The following is a 13061-nucleotide window of genomic DNA, read 5'->3' as shown; positions in this document are numbered from 1 at the left end:
ACCGCGATTCTAGGAACGTTGGTAATGCAGTAAAAATATTCAGCGATTCAGCTATGAAGAATTGTGCAAATTCTGGCATTGCATATTTCACGGGGCAATACTTTGTTACCAGCTTACGAGATGGTAACAAAATTTCACGGCTACAAGAGTACACAGAATGCGAAAAGGGTTTAAAAATTGACAGGAACTTTATTTACCGGTTACAAACTTTTTATTACCAGCGCAGAATAGACCAGTAAAACTACTGCATAGATTTCAGTCAAATTTTCAGAGGTTATGCCTTGCATATATGAACCTATTATAGGCTACCAGAAAACTCGCTAGGTGAAGCTGTGGTCGAGTTATTTATAAAAGTCGTATTTATGAACCGATTTCGTTCAAATTCAAAACGTGTGCTACCTCCATGATGAGAAATACGTATGCGAAAATTAGACGCGCTAGGTGGCGCTGGAGTCGAGTTATTTATAAAAGTCGGATTTATAAACCGATTTCGTTCAAATTCAAAGCATCCGTCCAAGAAGGAACACGGTAGGTATATCAATGGCTTCATTAACGATATTCAAGAGATCACACGACTCATTTAGCCGATGTACGGGAAAACTTTTCATCCTGTGGGACTGCGAGGATTCTTGGCCCTCCTATAACTGAAAACGCTCATCTGTGTTCTTGAGTTATAAGGACTTTTATTGGCTTACATGGTACATCGAACCAATGCTGAAGTTGCAAGATCGTAGAAGAATATCACGCACGCTTGGCAGAGATCTGATAGGTGAAAATGAGACGATCGATAAAGCTCACACAGCGCTTCTATTCATGGCCTATGTTTGAGGAGGATTCTGCTCTTTAGTCGTTTCAATTTAAACTAAAAATGTTTACTTTACATACCGCTTTTGCTTTTAAACGCTATTTTTGTATTGGCCCACGCAAAAGATCTTATTAGGCGCCGCGAAGCAAGCGGGCATTGGCTAGTATTAAAATAAAATGTTAATAAGCCACAATAACATTGACAAAAGAACTTGGTTAAATTGGCTAATACTAACAGCCAATTTCACGAAAGCAATTTTAGTGAAAAATGTCTTCAATTTTTTGAACTATATATCGAAATTGACGGAAACTAAAACTAATTTTTCATTTAAATTGCTAATGAAACCGACTGTAACAGCTCAGTTATGCAAGACTTAGACTTGACTTGACTTGAAAATTGTAAATCTGGCAAACTTGGAGAACTATAGATCTTTGATTTCTAAAAGCTCAGTCATGCAAGACTTGATTCGATTTGAAAATTGTGTATCTGGCAAATGAGCAGCGAAACTTGGAGAACTATAGATCTTTGATTTCTAAGTGCAAATAGAGCCCTGAGAGAATCATGCTGCCATTTCATTTTTTAATAAAATCCTTACAAATATGCCACATAAATAAAATTTTTTGTATAAATGTAATTCATCTGGCAATCGAAAAACAAACTTTCAAATAAAGACAGAAAATAAAATAAAAACAATCACAATTCTATACGCGTAAATACCAGAGACTGAAAATAAAAGTTATTTTAAAATTTTTGATATCAAAAAGGCGTAGCGAAAAAATTATGCTATAGCTTTTTCAAAGGTACCATTAGACTCGTCTCTCATTGTAGATTCTGATTTCTCCATGACTTTTAAAAATATGACTTATCATTTTGAGCAAATAATACCGATTATTTCTGCTTTTTATTTTTTAAGGCAAAAATAAAAGTTAAAATTTGCCTTTTATTTTTTTGAGTAGAAAATAATCGGTAATTGTTGACTTTTATTTTTTCAGGCAAAAATGAAAGTCAAAGTTAAAAATCAAGTATTCCAGAGCTGTGTATATTCGAACGTGAATGTTTTGAAGCTCCTACATGGATTTTAATAACCCCTATACCCAAATACCAGGGATAGTTCAAATCTTTATATATATGTATCAGGGCTGGGAATTTCATCCGGATTTTTCAACTATCCGGATAAACCGAATATTCGAATATCCGGAAACCATAACGAAAAACCCGGGTAGTCCGGAAGGTAAGATAATATTCGGATATTCGAATATCCTTATTTTTTATTAGGTCAAATGTGACATTTTCCTGCGTTCACTCTTTTTTATTTACCAGTTTTATTTGATCTAAACCACATTTTCATTTCCCAATACCAGGCGCTCATACATGTGAAGTAACAAATTTTTTATTTCCAAAATTCTACTTTGGCTGCATTTCCTTATTCATTCTGAACGTTTGGAATAAACTTTTTTGTTTACTTATTCTTTAGAACGTTCCTGATGATATGTTAACGTATATTTCAAACACATTCTGTTTATTCCGGCTGTGAAATGGGATTATCCGGAATGTATAAAGAAACGCAGCCTTTATGTATTTCAAAGGCTCCTACAAACGAAATAAAAAGCTCTACAAAAAAATTTATGTTTATAGAAAACGTGCTACTTCATCTATATGAGCGCCTGGTATTGGGAAATAAAAATATCGTTTCGTAAAAATAAACAAAAAATCCGGATATTCGAATAATTGCACAAACGAATATAAATCGGATATCCATACTTTCCGGATTTTATCCGTGTAAACGGACATGACTTTTTTGAATAGGGTTGCCAAATTTTTTAAATTATAAAATCTGCACCGTTCGTTGTATTAAAACAGTATAGTTGCCAAATGAAAGAGCTAGGCCTGTAGATGTGCAAGAAGATCTAAATTTTTTGAATAGGGTTGCCACCTGCTTCTAAAATAGAAGATTTACACCGTTCGTTGTATTAAAACAGAAGAGGTGCCAAATAGAAGGGCATAGATAGAGTAGATAGATAGATAGAATAGATTTTATAATTTAAACAAGTAAGAAAGGCTAAACTCGGGCGAAACCGAATTTTACATACCCTCGCGTTATGTTCTTTTTATGCATGTAATGTATTGATGCTTGCTAGTGCTTGACCATCTCCTCTGATTTGTGGCGTTCGCCTTGATGTTGTTACACATAGGGGAGGGACCTACACTTTTACGCCGACTCCGAACGGCGATTGTATGTTTATGGGAAGCTGTTTTTTCATGGCAGAAATACACTCACATGTTTGCAATTACCTGCCGAGGGGCGATCGCTTTTAGAAAAAACTTTTGTTTTTAATGTTAGTCGAAACTTAGGCTCGATCCCCGGCTTTTGCTCGAAATCAGAGGTTTCATCTTGGGCGATTATGAATTTTAACCACAGAGTTAGCTGGGGCATGCCCACTTTTCAAAAATTTATAATAATCTTATTTTGTACTCCAGTAGTTACGAAAATACCGTAGATTTAAATGTTTGAAAATGCTGTTATTTGGGAGGGAGACGCGGTTATTGTCCATTTCAATACCAAGCTTTCTATCTCGTTGAGATATCTCAAGTTTTGCTCGAATTATCTTGTAAACGGGCGGACGGACGGACGGACGTTAAATCTGGCATAGCTTTATCGGGTTTTATATGCCTTTTAAGAATTTTGACATATAAGTACGTTCAATCATAAAAATACTAAGTTCGATTAAAACCGAGATTGATTGACTAGGCGTACATGCTAATTTGAAATAAATAAAGTTTGGAATAATTTTTACAAGATTTAATTAAAAATATATTACAATATTTATAGATATAGTCATAAGCATTAGTTATGTGATAAATAGAAAGAATTGCAAAGCAGAAGTTCTTAACAATAAAGATCTTAAAATAGTTTTGAAATAAATTTCGTATATTTTTACAAACCTAAAAAGATTTTATAGTTTACAGACTTATAACAATATAACTATACAAACTACATGATTTGCTTTGCTTAATATTCAAGGTTTACTTATGAGCATGTAATAATAAAATTATTTATTTATTTATTTATTTTACTAAAAGTACTTATGTTTTAAAAATTACTTAATTTTAGCAGAACAGTCAGAAAAACTAGGATCAAACATTTGAATAACCTACAGAAATGCAAATGCCATCATGGTAACTGTGAATCGTTTCATAAGTTATTGCGCTAATCAAGTCTCTATCCATGTTCGAGAACGCCCAATCAATTTGAGACCCTATAGCTGTAGTCGAATATTGTAGATCTAATAACGAACTAAAATTGTTTTCTCTTAAAAGATGTGCAATTCTATTCGTAGTAGTCTTAAGGCATAGATTGAAATCCCCCACAATAATAATTTCCCTATTCTCAAAGTCGTTGCAGATAATGTCACGTAATTCTGCTTCCAAGTCTCCAATAGGGAAATTTGAATTTCTGTAAAGCACCAGCACATATATATTATCGTGGTTAAACAATATCGCTTCTTAAGTCTTGCGAAGAGAATACTTTTGAATGGTTCTACAAAGTTGAATGGATGAAGCCATTTCAGTCTTTGCATACACTAAAATGCCCCGTTTGTTTCTATTCCGCGTTGTAGTGCTATCTATCCTTAGATCATTTAATTGACAAAGGCCGGGAATTTCAAAATTTTCGGAGGGATAGCTCCATGTCTCGACGAAACATAATATATCCGAAGTCATCATCAAATAATCGCTTCTAACATCATCAATATGAGCATGAAGGCTCTGGGCATTATGATAAATTATTTGAAGTTTTGATGTTCGAGAGAGCATGAAACTAAAAGTGGATGTTAAGGATTTTGACGTTTTCAAGTCAACCAGTTCCTTGAATACAGGATCTGATTCTGTAAATGGACATGGGGGCACAAAATTTCCTAATATAAATAGACCATCAGCACTAGTGGCTCTACTGCAAGCTACATACAATGCTGCTCTGGGCATTCTAGCTCGGGTATGTACAACCACTTTGCTATACGTCGCACCCTGGCTTTTATGAATCGTTATTCCCTCCGCTGGAACAACAGGAAATTGGTTTCTTTCAACAGTTATTTGCTCATTCCTTTTATATTGAAAAGTCCTCACTGTTTTTTCAATTGGCGTCCAAGAAGCATCACTAGGATGAGACTTTCTTGATCTAGCCAACAAACCCACTGATGGTTCCAAAAACTTTAGCCAAAGAGTTGATGGCATCGATGATTCGAAATCAATATGCATCAGTTGGCCAGTTGCACCATTTACTAACCCATCACCTGTATTGATATTAACAGTTATCATATATTTGGCAGTAGTCTTCAATGTCAAGTTATACGACAGGCCCTGAGTTTCAGAATTTTTAAAAAGCTTGACCCTATCTAAAATATTGGAAGTTTGTCCTCCGATAGCAATACCTTTAACAACATCTTTGGCAGTAGATAAAATGGCTGAAGTTGAGATCTGACTAAGTTTAAGGGCATTAAAATTATTGGATTCTTCATTAGACCAAAATAAATGAATGGCTTCATTGGGAACTTGGTTTAAGCTAACTATTCGGCTATTGATTAAAGATATGTCCGCACTTGTCATAATGCCGGAAGCCATATTATTTAATGCGATAGCAAAAGGTTGATCCCCACGTTGCCTCATCACCTCAGTTAACTCAAAATATTTAAACAACTCCCATAGAAGGGAACCAACTAAAACGCTATAATTGTCGCTTGGGTTGGGAGAGAAAATCCATCTGTCTCCGACAGGAGAAAGTTGCCTCAAATCCCCGAAAAGAATGACTGAAATACCTCCAAAAGGACTGTTGGTTTTGAAAATTTGCTTAAGTCTAGCGTCAATTGAACTAAACATTCTAGCTCCTACCATTGATATTTCATCAATGATTATTAACTTCAAATCAATCAGCTTGGAGTAAATTGAGTTAACTAAATCGTTACTGAGTGGTCGCAAGTCTCGATTTGACTGATTCACAGGTAGTGAGAATATAGAATGTAGTGTTAATCCACCAATTCCAAACGCTGCTTTTCCTGTAGGGGCACTAAGCAAAACTTTCAAGGAACTCGGGTTGGATCCAGGCACGGAGTTCAAACGATGGTTAAGAGTCTGATACATAGCTGATATCAAACGACTCTTACCAACTCCTGCTCCACCTCCCACAAACTCATAAAATGGCTGATTTGTTTTGATTTTGTGTAGCATATGTGTCATATACGTTCTCTGCTTAACGTTTAGACTTCGAACTAATGAAAAAAGTTCTTCTGCGGGAATTAAGGGCGGAAGTTTTATTAGCCTAATATTACCATCAGAGTCACTTTCATTCGTTGACGGGTCTTCTCCATGCAGGTCTAGCAAATTCAAGCCAGAGTTTACTTCCGGGAGCCCTAAGATCCTAAACTCGTTATCTACTACAGGTTGGACATTTGGCTCATTTACTTCAAAATCTACTTCTTCTCGAAGTCGATCTAAAACATTCTCAAGCTCGCGCTGCTCAAATACATCATATTTCCTTCGATTTTCCTCTATTGAAATATGATGTGCTACACAAGTTTCCTCGTTATCGTTAAGAATAATTTCTCGCTCTTCATCTCGCCATGGACGGTAAAGCATGACTATTTCCCTGAAGTAATCACTTCTAGCAGTATCAGGACTAAATCTCCTGGACCTAATGACACATGGTTTGGTACGTTTCTTAACGAAACCAGTACCGTCTCTCAGGGGAAGCGCATTCCCACGTCCAATGAAATTATCTTCCTCTCTCTCGTCTTCACTACCATCACTTTCTTCCGCCCTTCTGTTTGTTTTTTTATATGTGTATAAGGATGCAAAATCAGCAAGAGCAAACATTTTCTAGTTCATTCGGTCGGTGAACATAATGCTCTAAAATTCCTGAAACAAATATGTCGGTCGAGTCCGAAGGAAGATTCTGAAGTTGTGCTCTTGGTTTTACCATCCGCACTCGATCTTCAGGACGAGAGGTATTTATAAATATCTCCGCGTTACTTGCTTCTGAAAGATGAAGCCCAATACTGCAATATACTGCTTCTTGGGCGGATATTTCTGTACCAGAAATAAATTTATGACCTATATGCTGAAGTTTCTGCTTAATAGTATAGTTACCAGCATTTACTTCTGATATGGCTTCATTTAAGAGCCTAGAAATTCCTCTATTCGATTTATTTATGTAATTTATTATATAAGAGCAGCAAGCATAAGCATCTAATATGAACTGAATATCCATATTGGCTTTATGGAGCTCTAAAATGGTAGGATTGTAAGCATTAATTGATCGATCCACCAACTTCCTTTTCAAGAAGATTTTAGGTTTTGATAAACTCGATCTTAGCGCAAGTATATAATGATCAAATGAAATGTTTAATCTAGGATCTGCCAGGAAACTATCGAAATTATTTAAATTTAATATTTCAGATGATGGTAGATTCGAATTCAAAAAGTTTTGAATTTTCGAATAGTTTTCCCTATGAAGTTCTAAGTTTTCTTCATTTTCCGGAAGGGGCAACAAAATTTGTGTAGAAGGCATGGGTGGGTATGGAATACCAAAACGACAAATTTGCTGTCCTCTTATTTCCCTTGCACAAGACCGACTGTGATTGTGCTTTTGATAACCTAGATAATTTTGTAAGTGGCTTACGGTGCCCTCCGTAGAAATGTACGTATCTATGAAATCAATAGCATTCGGGAAGGTTTGGGGATCTTGAAGATCGATCTTAGCGGCATTATTAAGCCAAAACATTCCATGTACATGGGGAGAACCTCTCTGTTGAAATTCAACCCTCCAATAAAAATGTGTAACAAAATGTTCATCAAAGATACCTCCATTTTGTTTGAAAATTTTTAACATTTGACGGTACCGATAATCGAAGTATCTAGCACACGTCACTGCATCTGAACGGATAAGGCGATATCGCTCTTGAGTTGACAAATCGCTTGCTTCGTCCTCGGAAATATCTCTAGTATCAACTGTTTTTGATAAAATCACTAAAAGCTCAAGCCATTGGGACTCAGCAGCTGATAGTGTAATAAAGAAGGTGGGGAGACCAAACTGCCGAATCATAGCAATAGCCTTTTTCTTCTCCGCCTCCCAGTGGGCGGGAGAAGACCTCACACCTTTGAGAACTTTGTAGCCATCATCGTGTTGAATCATGTTTTGGACAAAATTTTCATTTAATAGATTTTGAGCTGTTACTCGATTAGAACCGGCAAATTTTCGAAGGCAAATGGAAGTGCTGTTCTTAATTTGCAGCAATTCGAGCTTTTTGTAGTTGTAAAATATCTTTGGTATGGTACATGCTCTTCTATCATACCGACGGATTTCAGATCGAACAATTTTATTGTAAGTCTCTGTACAAGTACGCTTTTGCCCAGCATAAATTGTAGCAAATGACAGTTCTTCTGAATCGTTGTCCTGTACTACATCAAGAGGCCTTTGGCCCTCGCCGGGAGCTATAACCAAACGGTTAATATCCAAATTTTCTACGGGAATATTATCAAGAAGAGTTTCTTGACCAGCCACATTAAGTTCTTCAAGAACTGGATCGAGGGATGGACGAGGAGTTGAAGCACTATTATGCGAAATCACTTGTCCTTCATTTATATTTTCGACTAATGGTGCATCTTCAATTGATGCAATAAACGGAACTTCTTCCTGGCTATTGAAACTCGAAATCCAATTTTCATTAATTTGAATATTGTGCTCACGGTATAAAGGGGTATTTACTAGAAACCGCAAAGCCTCCATAACCTTTGCAGGTCGTATGGTATCAGTCATATAGTCATGATTATATTCCATACGCCTTCTCAAATGAATTTGAATGACATGCGTCTGATCAAATGATCGAGGAAGATTTGTTACAATGTCATTCACAGAAATAGGGATATTAACGACAGCACCTTTTAATGAACTCTGGCCCTGATACCCCAATGGACGAATCGTCATAAACGGTAATCTAGGCATAATCAGGCGTTCTTCTATTGGTGTTAGATTTTTCAGACATTCGGGGATTTCTGGAAAATCTAACCCATTAGCTAAACATAAATGAGGAAGCCTTTTGTTCACAATTGCATTTCTGCAGGTTATACAAAAACTATAATCTCCATCCTCCGATGGAAATTTTTCTGATAAATAAAAGGCGGATGCAACATTCGGGTGGGGACTTCGAGAAACTGCATTGAAATTTAATGACCGTACCTGATGGGGAAACCATAGACCCCGACAGCAAATACAAACTGTTATGGGTCCTTTTTTGATATTATCGAAATAGGTACGTCTAAAGTCAGTAACGCTGTCTTGATTTTGAGCTGGAAAACCGGGACTATATTCTCTATTTGATCTAATTCGCTCCGCCTGACGTTCATTTTCGATTCGCCTGTTCGATATGTCAACTCGATGGAGACGAACTCGACTTTGGACATCACGTCTCAAGTCAGGTCTTTCTTCCCTAGCTTCTCGTCTAATAACCCGTCGACGATCCGTTTCCCTAACACGCTAATTTTCCCTTCGCTCACTATCCGTACGAGCTTGATACCTTTGAGTACGTTCACGCAAGCGCTCCGAAGCCCTATACTCATTTCTACTGCGAAGAATTCTGTGAGCTATAGTATTGCGAGNGACAGACAGACATGGCTTAATCGATTTCTCTATTCTTTCTGAGCATTTATGTATACATTTGTCTATATCTATCTCGATTCGTTTTGACTGTTACAAACAACCGTTATGTGAACAAAATTAATATACCATTGTGCACAAGTGCGCTCGGGTATAAAAAAGGTGGCAACCCTATTCAAAAAAGTCATGCCTTATGGTATATGGGCAAATCCTGGCGTTCGGATGTTACGTTCGGACGCTTGTTCAGGCCATTTATTTCTATTAATGAACACATATTGNGTCGGCTGAGCGAATTTGAGAATTTCCGCGGCGAGACCTACGTTGGTGAGTATCTCTACTTTGCTCACAAGCGCGATATTGAGGGTTTTCGCGTCGAGAGATATGCTCTCGGGTATTTCTGTCTTGCTCGGCTGAGCGAATTTGGGGATTTTCCCGGCGAGACCTACGTTGGTGAGTATATCTACTTTGCTCAATAGCGCGATATTGAGGGTTTCTCGCGTCGAGAGATATGCTCTCGGGTATTTCTGTCTTGCTCGGCTGANAAGTGGTTTTGAGGTTATTGACAATTTTTGGTTAGGTTAGCGAATTTATCAATTTCACAACAAAAGTTAAAAAGAAAGGGATGTAGCAAAATAATCAAGCTTTGTAAAAAGTGTTGTTTAGTTTTGAAATACGAGCTATAAATTTCGCAGTTAACAATGTAATTTGTTCGGACGTTACGTGACGGACGTTACAGATATTTTCCCCCAGTAGAAATTATGAGTAAAAAGTTAAGAAATGTATACGGTTTTTATTGAATAATAAAATAAGTTGAACAAACAACGCAAATTTTTTATTAAAATATTTATTTTTATTGGTTTTGACTTCGATGTCATTGCCACTTCCAAGTAATTGAATAAAACTCAAGAAATAACGATTATTTTCCGAGCAAAAAATAAAACTTANATAATCTAGGCATTATACTTTATCTAAATTAAAATTAAATTGCTTAAATACCTAAAAATATTTTTCCTTATGAAGAGTTTCTCCGCTCGTTGCACCTCTGCTTCCAACTATTTGTTCGATGATTTGCCGAATGGGGGTCTTCCGTTATCTTGTTGGCTCAGAAGTTGTGGTAAGATTGTCCTGGAGCTTTCTCGGCAGTTGGGTGTTTTCAGGCCTGTGATGTTTTTATTGTTTATGGCCAATTTCCAAAATTTAAAATTTTTAAAAACACGTCACTACTTTAAAAACGCACACGAAATTTTTCTCGTTGNTTCCACTGCAAGAAGTCCACATTGAAGCGTTGAGCAAAGTGTGGGATGGTCCTTAAAATGAACCTATTTTTAAGTTGACTGCTGCATCCATCCGAGAATACAAAAGTTTTGAAATAACATATCTTTGCTGTAACTCTGTTACAGTTTCAGAAAAAAAGCAGTAAACGTCATTTTTGCTATGTGCCAAACTATCGCTTACAATAACAAAAGAGTGTACCCGACCATCGAGCCATGCCACACATGTAAAGAGTGTTACTTGTGTGTAACTATAATGGGCAGACTGAACTTCATTTTGCACTGTAAGCCTATAGTTCTCCGCAAAATCTATTTGGATTACTAGTTCTCCAGATTTAAGATTAATTTTTAGATCTTCAAAGTATATTTGTTGACTGCGCTTAATAAACGTGTGAAGCTTAAAATTACGCAACTGCGATTCGATTTCGAAAATAAGCTCCCTCATAGACTCTTCGGATATACTTAAAAGCATTAGATCATCAACTGTCCGCCACTGCTTCCACTTAATAGTTTCATCCAGTTTATTAAGGAAACGTGTGGGAATTAAACTAGATGTTATATTGAACTCGCAATCTTCACATTCATTTGACATACACCTCTCACTTTTGATATCGCAACAGACATTTTTTAAAAAATCATCAAACTTAGTAGGAAATGATGAAATTTTCTTATTCATTGCTTCTAACAAAAAGGAAAAGTTTGCGTGATATCTACAAACACACATGTTATGGGGCATGTCTTTGCTCATAAGTACGGTTTTTGGTCTATTGTCGTAAAATTTTGTTCGCGATATACTTGTTTCGGCGAATTCAGTTTTGAACAATTGATATGCTTCATTTACAGTCATAACCATGTAACGCTTAGCTGCAAGTAGTGAGTCACTGCCCCTTAAGACAGTCTTTTTTCGACATGCCGTTTGTACTGAAATGTCATCTCGAGCAAAAAAGTCATGTATAACTTTAACGTCTTCTTCTTCGTTCTTTTTTTCTGGTGCACAATCAGTAACTCTCTTTTTTACATATTCTTCATAAAGGATCTCAATTAGTTTGCACTTCCTATTAATGTCTTGTGGTAAAGCTCGTTTTACTTTTTGAAGTGCTTTTCCTAAAGTTTGTTTACAGCTGTACGGCTTGACTACTGTAATAGCTGTTTCTTTTTTTCTTTCTCGAAATGCCATTTGGCGCTTGCAGTTTTCTGCTTTTAGTTTTTTAGCGAGCGAAGAGTCACCACTTACTCGAACTTTCATATTTCTCCTATAATTTCGCTTCCTAATGGCTTCCTTTGCTTCATGTGTCTTGGATTTTAAGTCGTCTTTTTTTATAGCTGATCTCCACGCCTTTGCCCTTTCTGCTGCCGTCTTAGTCATCTATTCAATTAAAAAAAATGCTTCACTATTTCAATCAAATAAGTAATATCAAAACTTACCGTTCGGACGTTACGAAAATTAAGAGATCAAAATTGTTATACGGATTAGCTTTCCTGAGTACTTCGATTTTTTTCCTTGCAGCTCTAATGAAAATTACTTTAGAAATGACCGAGCTGTGTTTCTTTGATCCCACCACATTCGTTTTGCACAAAATAAACGTTATTTTTCGTTACGGACGTTATGTACTGAGCGCCTAAACTAAATTCATGATTTGCAGTTATACGATTGTGCTCTTAGTATTGCCATAACACCAGATCACAGAGTCAAGAGAGATCTCAGTAATAGAGAAAAAATTAGATGCAGAACTTTAGTATATGGGCATAACGGAGTTTATGAAAACAAACAAAAAAACACATAGCGAGTACATAGCAGAAGCCAGACTTAGAAGAAATACATTTGTGGGCCGTGTAAATAAACAAAAAAAAAATATCAACTTGATTCGAATAAAAGAGGTACGAAAGAAACTATTTGCCCCTATAACTTTACGATAGCAGCAAATATTTTTTTTTACTTCTGGTGGACCATTTTCTGGATTTACCCATATACATCTAGAGGCTAAGCCCTTTAATTTGGCACCTCAGTTTTTAAAATCGAATAATCGATTTACGATAGCAGCAAATATTTTTTTTACTTCTGGTGGACCATTTTCTGGATTTACCCATATACATCTAGAGGCTAAGCCCTTTAATTTGGCACCTCAGTTTTTAAAATCGAATAATCGATTTACGATAGCAGCAAATATTTTTTTTACTTCTGGTGGACCATTTTCTGGATTTACCCATATACATCTAGAGGCTAAGCCCTTTAATTTGGCACCTCAGTTTTTAAAATCGAATAATCGATTTACGATAGCAGCAAATATTTTTTTTACTTCTGGTGGACCATTTTCTGGATTTACCCATATACATCTAGAGG

At 36.3% G+C, this 13061-nt stretch overlaps 2 protein-coding genes across 2 annotated transcripts in view; both read right to left on the bottom strand.

The window, feature by feature from the left end:
- The window catches only part of LOC108363135 (cytoplasmic dynein 2 heavy chain 1-like), a 67975-nt gene that overhangs the window by 25353 nt on the left and 29561 nt on the right, over window positions 1–13061 (bottom strand). The window lies entirely within an intron of this gene.
- On the bottom strand, window positions 4295–6505 carry LOC108363129 (ATP-dependent DNA helicase pfh1-like). The gene is made up of 2 exons (XM_017616398.1): window positions 6430–6505; window positions 4295–6029 (listed from the first exon to the last, which is right to left on the bottom strand). Exon 2 carries the CDS (start codon window positions 6023–6025, stop codon window positions 4310–4312), a length of 1716 nt encoding a protein of 571 aa, XP_017471887.1. The 5' UTR covers window positions 6026–6029; window positions 6430–6505; the 3' UTR covers window positions 4295–4309.

Source organism: Rhagoletis zephyria, unplaced genomic scaffold, assembly GCF_001687245.7.
Source record: "Rhagoletis zephyria isolate East Lansing unplaced genomic scaffold, Rhagoletis_zephyria_1.1 Rzeph_scaffold_01197, whole genome shotgun sequence".
NCBI lineage: Eukaryota > Metazoa > Arthropoda > Insecta > Diptera > Tephritidae > Rhagoletis > Rhagoletis zephyria.
This window is presented reverse-complemented; position numbering and strand designations above follow the sequence as displayed.

Bases quoted from the DNA above. Each gene is read 5' to 3' on its own strand.
- LOC108363129 (XM_017616398.1), bottom strand. From the start codon at position 6,025: ATGCTACACAAAATCAAAACAAATCAGCCATTTTATGAGTTTGTGGGA.